Source organism: the organism of the source record quoted next, unplaced genomic scaffold, assembly GCF_019419815.1.
Source record: "Pyrus x bretschneideri cultivar Hongxiangsu unplaced genomic scaffold, Pyrus_bretschneideri_v1 Contig6, whole genome shotgun sequence".
Classification (NCBI taxonomy): domain Eukaryota; kingdom Viridiplantae; phylum Streptophyta; class Magnoliopsida; order Rosales; family Rosaceae; genus Pyrus; species Pyrus x bretschneideri.
The window spans coordinates 9,192,324-9,203,387 of NW_025999798.1; the positions used below are offsets into that span (position 1 = coordinate 9,192,324).

Below are 11,064 nucleotides of genomic sequence, written 5' to 3' on the forward strand. Positions count from 1 at the left end.
GAGCTTCAGAAGGCTAAAGTTATTGAAGTCAGACAAATCCGTTCAAATGAAAATCTGGCAGACTTGTTCACCAAATCTTTACCAAAGTGCACATTTCAGAAGTTAGTGCAAGGCATCGGATTACGTCGACTTACCAAACAACTAAATTTGGAGAATGCGGAATCAGGGGGAGATACATATCAGGGGGAGTATCCATGATACATGCTTGTTGTACTATTTTTCCTTCGATTAGGATTTTTCCCACTGGGTTTTTCCTATCAAGGTTTTAACGAGGCAACATAAGCATACTTGACACTATATCAACGATCCAAGAAAAGTTGTACTCTTTTTCTTTCGCTATGGTTTTTTCCCACTGGGTTTTTCCAAGCAAGGTTTTAACGAGGCAACTCATGTTGATATGTGGGCATCCAAGGGGGAGTGTTGAAAAGTCTAATGTCTGATGACAATGAATGCCCACAAAGCAAAAGTCTTCTGCATGAGCAAAGTTTTCAATGCTCATGCAAAGTGAAATTGGAAAGTGAATTGTAATGTCAGATGATACGTTTTAAATTTCAGGATGCATTAACTGCATCAGTTTGGAGACGCTCTATAAATAGAGCACTCCGCATGTTTGTAAGTTACAAAGAAAATAAGAAGAAGAAAGAAAACTAGAGAAAAATATCAGTAACATCATCTATTCCTCTGCCTTTTATTTGTTATCTGCCTGTGCTATAATTTTAGTGTGGCATTTTACATCTACCTTGCACCTACCACTTAAAAAGGTTATCTCTCAAACTTTAACCCTTTTATAACACTATGAAGATTTTCTTACCGTGAAACTTTCTTGTACTCTCGACACCTCAGGTTTAGGTAAACAATAAATGCTCAATATTTGTCCCATTAAAGACATTATTCAATCATGATATAAGTAAGAAATGTCAACTGTATTTTTGTTTTACCTTTTTCTTTATTTTATTTTACTTTATTTATTTATTTATATTTTTTTATTTTTGGCCAAAGTAGGTACATATTATTTCACTTTCATTTTTACATACCCGCGTTTTATCTCATAAAAGCAAAAACATAAATAATTTTTTTGTTTACGTCGCGAAAATAAAAAGTTGAGATTCGCACTGAGCCAAAAGAGACTGGCTTTTCTCAATCGCCATTGACGAAAGCTCCGCTGTATTTCCCTGAATTCTTCTTCGAGAGATTGAGAGAGGAGAATTGAACGACACCGTCGATCATGTCGTTCTCGTTCTTCAAGCCGTCGAGGCCCAAAACCCCACAGGAGGTGGCCAAGGCCATCAACGACAGCCTCTCAGCCCTCGACACCCAGACCGTCGTCGAAGTCAAAGCCCTCGAAAAGGTCCCCTCTCTCAATTTCTAGGGCTTTTGATTAATTGTTCTTGTTCCAAAATCCCAAACTTGCATTTGTAATTTGGTTATACATTTGGGGGCAAGATCTTTGCTTGGTTTTGCTTTGTGGGTGTGTGTGCCTGCAGCATTGCATTTATCAATGGGAAACTGTTAATCGGGTTGATTTATATGGACCTAAATCCAAGAAATTTGATTAGTACAAGCAAATTTGCAAGTGTAGAAGTGCTTTTCGAGTCGAATATCGCGCGTGAGTAAGCAAAGTTACTAGCTTTTGTTTCCCCAATTTCGTTGGCACTTGGCATTACGAAGCTTAATTGCTAGATATACAGTTGCATTACGAAGATTAATGCCGTGATATATTTCTTTGATTAATGATTTGCTAGTTCTTTTAGTATGATGCTGCTCTACTTTATTATAGGCTTTGGAAGAAGTTGAAAAGAATTTCACAACAATGAAATGCTTGCTTTCCGGAGATGGGGAGACCGAACCAAATATGGATCAAGTTTCGCAGCTTGCGCTCGAGATTTGTAAGGAGGGTGTTTTTGATCTTCTAATTCACAAGTTACCTATACTGGGATGGGAAGTAAGTTACGGTCATTTGTGTCGTAATGTCTGGCATATGAAGCATTGGTTACACGCAATGATAAATTGTTTTCATTTCAGGCAAGAAAGGATTTGGTCCATTGTTGGTCCATATTGATGAAGCAAAAGGTTGAATCGACTTATTGCTGTGCAGAATACATGGAGAATCATTTGGAATTATTAGACTTTCTTGTCGTGTGGTAAGTTTATTTAATGTTTTTTTAAGTACTTCTGTGTAAAATATATATTCTTTCCTTGGTCTTTTCCTAACATGTTGTTTCCCATGTTTGAGGTGTGTGTAAGTTTAATTTGATCTTTCCCTTTCTCCTTCACTTTTAGGAGAATTCGAATCCAGTGTGTCTGTTAAAGATAGGGTTTATTTGAGGGAAGTATATCAGAATGAAAACATGTGACCTGTATAGCAACTATATCATATTGTTGTGTAGTGACAGGATAATAATGATGATGCTCTTGTGAGACATTTGGTGGAAGAAGGCATATGAAGTGTTGGATACTAGAAGTATATCTGAAGTGTTGGATACTAGAAGTATATCTGAAGTGTTAGGATACTAGAACTACGTCAATGGTATAATCATGATGACTCTAAAGCAACATACCCGCAAGAATACTACAGCCAGTTTGCTAATCAATCATCAATTATTATATTGTGAATTGGCAAGGTCTCTTTGTTTACTGTCATGTCATATTTTGACTGCAGACATCATGTTCTCTATCTATGCAATAAACATTTTGCATTCATAATTCTGTTTCACGAGTGCATGTATTTTTCCATTCATAATTCGACTGTTTTAAAATTTGTTTATAAAACATTTTGCACGACCAGAGTTGTCTTGTCTAAATTCTGCTGATGTCGTCTTGCAGTTTCTTTACTTAAAGTTTAAGTAAGTGAACGACAGACTCGTGCACGTAGCTAGGTGTAAATTTCACCATCAGCTATGACTAATGGGACATTGTCCCTAATGTTTTATAAATTATACTTGTCGTCATACTTTTTCAACTGGTAAATTAATAATTGCACGACACTTATTGGTTTCTTTTTCAAGCAGCTATGATAACAAGGAAATTGCTTTGAATTGTGGAAGTATGTTGAGGGATTGCATTAGATTCCCTGCACTTGCAAAGTAAGACATTTAAACTTTTCACCATTTTTTCCCCTAATGGTTATTGCAGGTCGATGAGTCTAAAGTAGATCTTATTTTGGAAAAGGAGCTGCTCTGTTACTTTTCATTAGAAGATTGTTAACGATCGCAAAACAGGAAATTTTTGGATTAACTAATATGTGGGTGCAATAGAGCTGCTACCCTCTTTTGTTCGTTCTTTTTATCTTTAAATATTTCTATTTTCCTTCAAAATAGCAAGCAAGTTTCTTTTATTCACACGTTTGATTTGTGTAGTATTTTTCAGATACATACTGGAGTCTGCGAGCTTTGAGTTGTTTTTTAAATTTGTGGAGCTGCCTAACTTTGATGTTGCTTCTGATGCGTTCTCTACCTTTAAGGTCAGAACCACAATCTTCAAGGATGTTGGACCCTTGTATACATTGCTGAGCTTTTATGGTCCTATCTGTTCTTTCATAATATGTCCCTGAATTTGGCAGGATCTACTTACTAAACATGGAACGGTAGTATCTGAATTTTTGACTGCTCGCTATGATGAGGTTTGCTCAATCTTTATCTTATTATACTTTTCTGTACAAATATAGTCAGCGGCAATTGTAGCGGTGTGACTTTGTCATATGTTTATGTTGATTGAATATTTTTTTCACCTACGATATCTGCTCGACTAAGATGCGTTTTCACTAGTGTATTGGTAGATTGTAGTGTATATTATTTTGAGCTTATCTGGTAAGAAATTGTTGTTCCAGTTCTTTGATCTATATGAGAATCTCTTGACATCTCCAAATTATGTGACCAGGAGGCAATCTTTGAAGGTTGGTTCTGGTTATCTAACTTTGCAGCTTCTGTCTATTATTCTTTTGGTCCATGAGATGCACTAAAGGATAAATTGTATATGGATTTTAGCTTCTCTCTGAATTCCTCTTGGAGACTCCAAATTCACATATAATGAAGCGCTACATCTTAGAAGTTCGGTACTTGAAAGTCATGATGACGTTGCTTAAGGTATTGAATTTACTATTGCTATTTCTATCTAGGACTATGAGGAACAAATTATGGGTTCTGCGTTGAAGTGTGCGTAAATATTGTTACTTCGTGCATTTAGCATGCTGTTTAATATCTTTTTTAATATGAGCAGGATTCAAGTAAAAACATCCAAATCTCTGCCTTCCACATCTTCAAGGTGCGTCCCCTGCTCATTTTTCCTCTCCTGCTCCCTGGATGTGTGTGTGTTTGTATGAATGTGATTAGAATATGCAGTGCATTTTGTACGCTGCTTTTTGAACTTCATGCAGTGAGGGATGTGGGTTGGAACAATGTAAAGATGCATATAGCCTACGAATTAATCGACTTTGTAGGATGGGAATGTTGACCGGCCGTCTGATATTGATCCATAACTTCAAGTTTGTCAACTTCATAAATAAAAGTCTGAGATTACTTCGATTCCCATTCATGTTTCTCAATTTTTTGCATTTCGTTTAATACTGATTATTCTATATTTGTGTTCTAAATGCAGGTCTTTGTTGCGAATCCTAATAAGCCACGGGAAGTAAAACTAATCCTGGCTAAAAACCATGAAAAGTTGACGGACTTGCTTCAGAATCTTTCTGCTGGAAAAGGTTCTTAACTTTCTACTTTTCTGGCCATTCAACTCTTTGCAGGAATTGGCTTGTGAAAGAATGATGGTGCTTCTAAAAATATTTTTAACTTTAATGTCATATTTATCCCCGCTGATTTATAGTCTCATTACAGGCGATGAAGACGAGCAATTCGAAGAGGAAAAGGAGCTGATCATCAAGGAAATCGAAAGAGTATATCAGCTAGTTAATCTGTAGAATACCTCTCACATCTGCTTGTCGTGCTTGTTCTGATATCCGATTTTCTGCAATTATCGTCCGACAAAACGCCATGTGCCAAAGAAAAGGGAAAATAGTTTGAATGGAGTATAATGCCGTCCGGAGTCGTGTGTATCAACAACTGTATGCCCTTGTAATCTTTGTTGAACTACAAAAAGAGAAGAAAATTGTTTTGATACATGTCGTAAAATTTCCGAAAAATTATGTAAAAATGGTTGTTTTTCAGTGCTCATGAGCACTTGTGTCTTGTATATTTGTTCGTCTGTGGGTTTGCCATCTTATAAAGGTTTTGTGTTTGCTTGATTGATCAAACTCCTACAGATTGGAGAGTTCTACATGGTAATGATTGAGAGAAGAATTTTCAAACTAGTTTGCTCAGAAGTTGCCCATAATCTTTTGGAATTTGATTCTTAGAAGCATTTGTTTCCTCAACTCATGATTGACTTGGAGATGTTAGTTGACTATTTTTGGTGGCTATAATAATTTGGTATCAAATGCTGCTATTTACAAGATACGGGCTTTCATTTTCACTTACAAACGAAGAATAATACCCTTACCTTTACACAAAGAGTCAAGTCTCCCTCTCTCTATATTATTTATATAAACAAATAGAGAATAAAAGTTAATTTGGTATATAATGATTAGAATTTTTATGATCAAATTAGGACTTGGTCTGACACTTAATAAGATACGAGTGCTTTTATTTCTACTAGTATCTTATCTTCCCATTTACTTTTTAAAGAAATTTTCAATTACAAGTTTGTTATTTGTAAAATGACAGATAAGGACCTTATTTATCCTCGTTTAGGGTCATCTTTTTTTTAAAAAAAAAATAATAATAATGAAAAGAGCTTGAAAACTTTGAATTCAATCAAAATGACAAAAATGTGTTGTAAGTGAATTGTAGCAAGAGTGACTTTTTAGAATAAAATGTCATTTTTCGTTAAAATGAACCGTACCTAAAGTGTATCATTAAAACTCCCTTTAAAAAAACCAAAATGTTGGCGCAATCAATTTGTTAAATAAACAAGTTGGGCGTGATAAGTCCAACGTTTTGTTCATAAATGATTTGTCTAGCCTTAAACCCTAACTCATCTTTCCAAGTTATTTTTTTAACTATATCAAAACACCCCTTTAAACAACTCTGTTTACAAAGAGAGACCGGACTTAAGTAAAGAAATACAGTCTTGATCAACTGATTTAGTTAATGATTGCCTAGTGAGAATATTCCGATGGATACTGTATTTAAAATTGTTTACTTATTTTGCAATTTTGGTGCGTCATACATGGTACCAGATACATCTTGTGTAGAAGAATTAAAAAAAAAAAAAAAAAAAAAAAAATCTAATTTAGCATTTAAAGGGATATTTAATTCACATTTTCCTTTCGAAATATTAAAAGTTACGATTACGCTACCTCGTCGCTATTATTGTAAAGAGTATTTACTCGATACGGATACAGAGTCCCGGTTCATCTCCGACTCCGAATCCGATTTCAGAAAATCTCTATCCCCCCAAATCCCAGAAAATTCCCGCAAATCTCGAAAGTCCCAACCTCTCCTCCTCTCACTCATGGATTTCTTCAAGTCGGTCTTCTCCGACGACCCCCTTCCCTCCGACGATCTGCACCCGGACTCCCAAAACGACGGCGTCGACCCGAACCCGGACTGGGAACCGGACCGCAGTCCGCGTCTGAATTACGGCGCCGGGGCGTGGAGCTTCGGAGGTCTGATCACGACGCTGGCGACGAAGTCCGAGTCTGTCATCCAGAACTACCGCCGCGATCTCAAGGAGTTCGGGTCCGGGTTGAAGAAGGAGACGGCGGTGATTCGAGAGGTGGCTTCGCGCGCCGTCAAGGATCTTCCTGGTTCGCTCGAGGTCGGCGCGTCGGTGGCTCAGGAGTCGCTGGAGACGGTGGGGCAGGCGATCGATGATATCGGAAGCACCGTCTGGAAATCGACGGCGGAGATCATCTCTCACGGTAGGGACGCAATCTTAGCTGATGATGATGTTGAATCTGATAATTTGTATGATAATGTTAGTGATAATCGTGAGATTAGTGGTGATGATAAGAGATTAAGTAGCAGTGGTAGTGATATGAGAAAGTACAGTAGGTTTGAAGCTCAGGTGCGTGCGGTTCAGAGTAATTTGAGTACTTATTTGGAGGAACCGGAGGATTTGGAGAGCTATGGTAGCTGGAAATTAGGGTTTGTGCTGGACGAGAAGGCGGAGGAAGTCGAGAATTTGATGAGGGAAAATGGAGTGATTGGTGAGATTCATGGGGAGATTGTGCCTGGTAAGGTTGACAATGAGAGCTTCTGGGCTAGGTACTTTTATAGGGTGCATAAGCTGAAGGAAGTCGAGGAGGCGAGAACTAAGCTCGTGAATCGTGCAATTTCAGGTGATGAGGAGGATTTGAGTTGGGATTTTGATGATGATGATGATGATGAAGAAGATGTAGGGAAGGAAGAGGGTAATGGGTCAGATTCGAAGGTGGGTTCGAGTGGGAATGTAGAGTTGGAGAAGCAAAAGGAAGCTTCTTGTGAGGTTGCTGCAAGGGAGGGTGATGATGTTGAGAGTGTTGAAGTTGCTGCAAGGGAATCAGTAAGTAGTGATGGTGGGGATAAGGCGGAATCCAAATTTGATGGAGTGTCGGAGGGGAAGACGGATGGTGGTGATTCTTGCAAAGAGAGTGATGTATCGATTGTTTCGAGCCAGCCCTCAATGCCTGAGGAAGAGGATCTTGGGTGGGATGAGATTGAAGATTTAGGAAGCATAGACGAGAACAAAGGGGATGCAACGGGGAGCAGATCGAACGGAGCTGATTTGCACAAGCGGCTTAGCGCAGCAGAGGAGGAGGAGGAGGATTTGAGCTGGGATATCGATGATGATGAAGAAGATGGCGCTATAAAATCACAATGAAACTGTGGTCGCAAGAAAATCGCAAATGGTATGTGAAGATAATTGTTTATTTGGTTGTTACACAACGTAAATATGTTCTCTTACTTAGCTGTTACCTTGAAGTATAAGTGATTTACATTCACATTTATGTCACATCTTGTGGTTCACTTAAATTAGAAACCCGGGTTTCCTTTGCTATATGTTCAATGGAGTTCCTTGCACCCTAATTTGATACCTAATTCGATATGGCGTGTCATAATTTCTCTTCTGATCAAAACACAAACATGTCTAGCGAAATAAGAAAATCCGGTGTTCGAACAAGTCGAGCAACCAAATCCATAAAATGGAAAATGAATCGCATAAATGAAAACGAATCGCTTGGTATTCGAACTGTTTAAAGAGTAAAAAGGAAACATATACTCTACATCCACAATGATTATGTTCAGGCTTGGACTATAGACTATGTCCACAATGAGCCAAAACCAGACTGCAGAGAGTTGAGTCGGTAGTCAGTACTCGGCATGACTAATTGTTGCTTTCCCTCAGCATCCGCAATATAGTCAGGAACAGGTTCAGAATGTCAAGATAAAGAGTGATGGAGGCCCAAATGTACTCATCGTATGTGAAGCGCTTGATCAGGTTGTCGGTGTCATAGACAATGTACCCAGAGAAAATGATAGCGCCAATGGCACCATATACGGCATTAGTTGTAGGGCCAAGAGGGAAGAACATCTACACAAGGGCACAAGATCACCAAGTCAGATCGATATTTCAAGTGTTTTGGGTATAGTATACGCATGTATTTGACTAATTAGACTCAAAGAGTCGGCCAAACAAAGTAATAGAAAGACAATCCGACCTGCATGAAACCAGTTAGGAGGAGGACAATGAGGCCAGTGAACAAGACTGGTCCGAGGAAGCTGAAGTCCTTGCCCTTCCTCGAAGCCCAGAAGGTGTATGCAGTCAAGGATGCAACCACAGCCGAAGTTAGAATTAAGGCTTCAAGCACAATTGCTCCTGAAACCACAAACATAATCAGATGAAAAATCAGCAACCGAAATAAACCCTACAATCTTTTCCAGATTGCAAGATATCAGTAAAACATTCAAAATGTAGGGAACTAAAACTAACCGTCTGTATTCGCAACGGCCACGCCAACTGTGACACTCAAACTCAGAGTGAAAAGTCCGAGGAAGACAAAATTGAGGGGATGCTTCTGCTGATACACATGCAGGGGCCACAACACTGCAGCAACATTCACAGGTTAATAAGATGAAGCAAAATAATGATGAAAACAGGACCCATAAGTGGACATCGAAACTATACGTTTTAGAGGAAATCACTTCAAGAACTCAAAAAAACCCCTCACCTATCCACTCGAAACGCTCTAATTCATTCTTAGTCGGGAAATTCCTTCGGTCCCCCTTCTAATGTAACGTCTCTAAAGAAATATTTCCCCCAAATGTAATGTTATCAAGAACTTACATGTGAAACACCCAACAAGCAATTGGTTCACTGATTAATTCAATACAACGAGCGCAAATCTTCCTTAGAAAGCAGGCATTTTTCGAGTTACACATCAATACGATCATATCACCGACACGATAAAATCTCAAATTTTCCAAGTATTTGTAACAGTGTAACCGCATCACAGATAAGAAACTAGATAAACCAAACAATAACCAAATTCGACCACCATTTAAAAAGACCAAGATCGCCCACAGAATACTCAAATCTGAAGCACTTTTAAATCTAGTACCAAATAATCACCCAACAAAACCCCAAATCAACGAAAAAGCCTCCATCTTTGAATCCAAAATCCAAATCTCAGATCTAAAATCAATATGTATAAAAACAATTACCATAACTAATGCAAAAAACTAGAGGTTTTGAGTTTAGGGTTACGTACAGATTAGGGGAAGGATGGCGAAGAAGAGGAGAATTCCAGGGCTGCCCTTGAGGAGATCGTTGATCGGAGCGTAGAGTACGGTGACGAAGGAGACCAGAGTGGTCAAAACCATCTGGGCGGCCAGGATTCCGTACACCTTGCGGATGAATCCCCATCGGAGCTGGTTCTCGCCTTTGCTCAGACCTGGGTACAACAACTCCCCCGACTCTATGTCTACCTCCGCCACCTTGCCGCTATTCGTACCCACCTCCGTGTACCCGTGCATCTTGTTCATGATTTTCTCGCTCTTCCTCGAGAACTTTCTCTACCAGAGGAATTTTCTCGGGAAAATTGGGAGGGAGAGGGGAAAGCGTTGTTGTGGAATGATGGGTGTATGTTTCTTTTTGTTGGTGGATGATTCTATTGGTCTTTCTGGCGGTTTTGATAGAGTTAGTGGCGGGTCTTTTTTGGACTGTGACGCTGCATTTTATGGTCGATGGATTCGAAGACGCGTCTTTGATTTATGACCATGATAATGATTAAAATAACATAATTTAATAGAGACTTAATTAAATGGTTAAAAATGCGTTAACATTTTATTAGGTCAAGTGGCAGGGAAGGGATCCTCTTCGGATCTCTTCCATCAAATTCACTTAATCATCTAATTCGAGTCTTTGAAATTTAATTCAACAGTTAAAAGTATTATAACTTTTAAAAGGCACAGGTGTTTGGTGAGCTTTCATGCTAAATAAGCATCGGATTATTAATCCGGCCACACCTATTTTGTCTCCCTTACACCCACTTGTTTATCTCGTTCAAAACCTTGGTATTATTTAGTTGGATTCACGGAAACAAAAACTCACAGCTTTTCTCCAAGCCATCTCGCCATCTGCTCTACACATCACCAACTTCTTAAGAAATTCTTTTCCTCCCTCTTTCTCCATCCCCACCTCTGATCAATATCAAGCAAATTTCAAACGGTACTCTTTTTCCATCCCCACCTACAATTAGTATCAAGCAGATTTCAAACAGAAAACCAAAGGTGGCAGATCAAACTCAAATCACGATAGGAGACATTATTTGAGTTTTGGCTTACCTGTTCCTTGATTTTGTTGATGTGTGGTGATTAAACTCAAAAATGGGCAAGATTTCATCTGGGTTTTTATTATTTCAAAATTTTCACTTTTTTTGTTTCTTTGAGTGCAAATAAGAATTTCGTTGAATTGTGGAGATTACTTGTGGAATTTTTTTTCAGTGCAAATATGAATTTCGTTGAATTGGGGAGGTTACTTGTGGGAATTTGGAACCGGAAGAATCAATGCTTGAGAGTGGAGTGCATAAGT

At 38.6% G+C, this 11,064-nt stretch overlaps 3 protein-coding genes across 5 annotated transcripts; 2 read left to right on the forward strand and 1 right to left on the reverse strand.

Annotated features, from left to right (window-relative positions):
• The first annotated feature begins 1,061 nt into the window (after positions 1-1,061).
• LOC103943560 (calcium-binding protein 39) lies at positions 1,062-5,238 on the forward strand. Of its 3 annotated transcripts, none has more exons than XR_007253716.1 (11): positions 1,064-1,348; positions 1,778-1,942; positions 2,023-2,141; positions 3,009-3,083; positions 3,367-3,460; positions 3,560-3,619; positions 3,827-3,892; positions 3,984-4,082; positions 4,216-4,260; positions 4,373-4,696; positions 4,830-4,877. XR_007253716.1 is itself a non-coding variant. In XM_009353865.3 (11 exons), exons 1-11 carry the CDS (start codon positions 1,226-1,228, stop codon positions 4,910-4,912), a joined length of 1,032 nt encoding a protein of 343 aa, XP_009352140.2. In that variant the 5' UTR covers positions 1,064-1,225; the 3' UTR covers positions 4,913-5,238. The 3 variants fall into 3 exon arrangements, 1 of the variants encoding a protein (XP_009352140.2); XM_009353865.3 differs by having other exon boundaries at positions 4,594-4,696; positions 4,830-5,238; XR_007253715.1 differs by having other exon boundaries at positions 1,062-1,348; positions 4,216-4,696.
• Positions 5,239-6,328: 1,090 nt separating this feature from the next.
• LOC103943561 (protein DOS2-like) lies at positions 6,329-8,006 on the forward strand. Its single transcript, XM_009353867.3, has one exon. It carries the CDS (start codon positions 6,505-6,507, stop codon positions 7,852-7,854), a length of 1,350 nt encoding a protein of 449 aa, XP_009352142.2. The 5' UTR covers positions 6,329-6,504; the 3' UTR covers positions 7,855-8,006.
• A 124-nt stretch (positions 8,007-8,130) lies between these two features.
• LOC103943562 (BI1-like protein) lies at positions 8,131-10,181 on the reverse strand. Its single transcript, XM_009353869.3, has 4 exons — positions 9,743-10,181; positions 8,965-9,078; positions 8,693-8,850; positions 8,131-8,565 (listed from the first exon to the last, which is right to left on the reverse strand). The coding sequence occupies exons 1-4, from the start codon at positions 10,014-10,016 to the stop codon at positions 8,359-8,361; spliced, it is 753 nt and encodes a 250-aa protein (XP_009352144.2). The 5' UTR covers positions 10,017-10,181; the 3' UTR covers positions 8,131-8,358.
• Between the last annotated feature and the right edge of the window lie 883 nt (positions 10,182-11,064).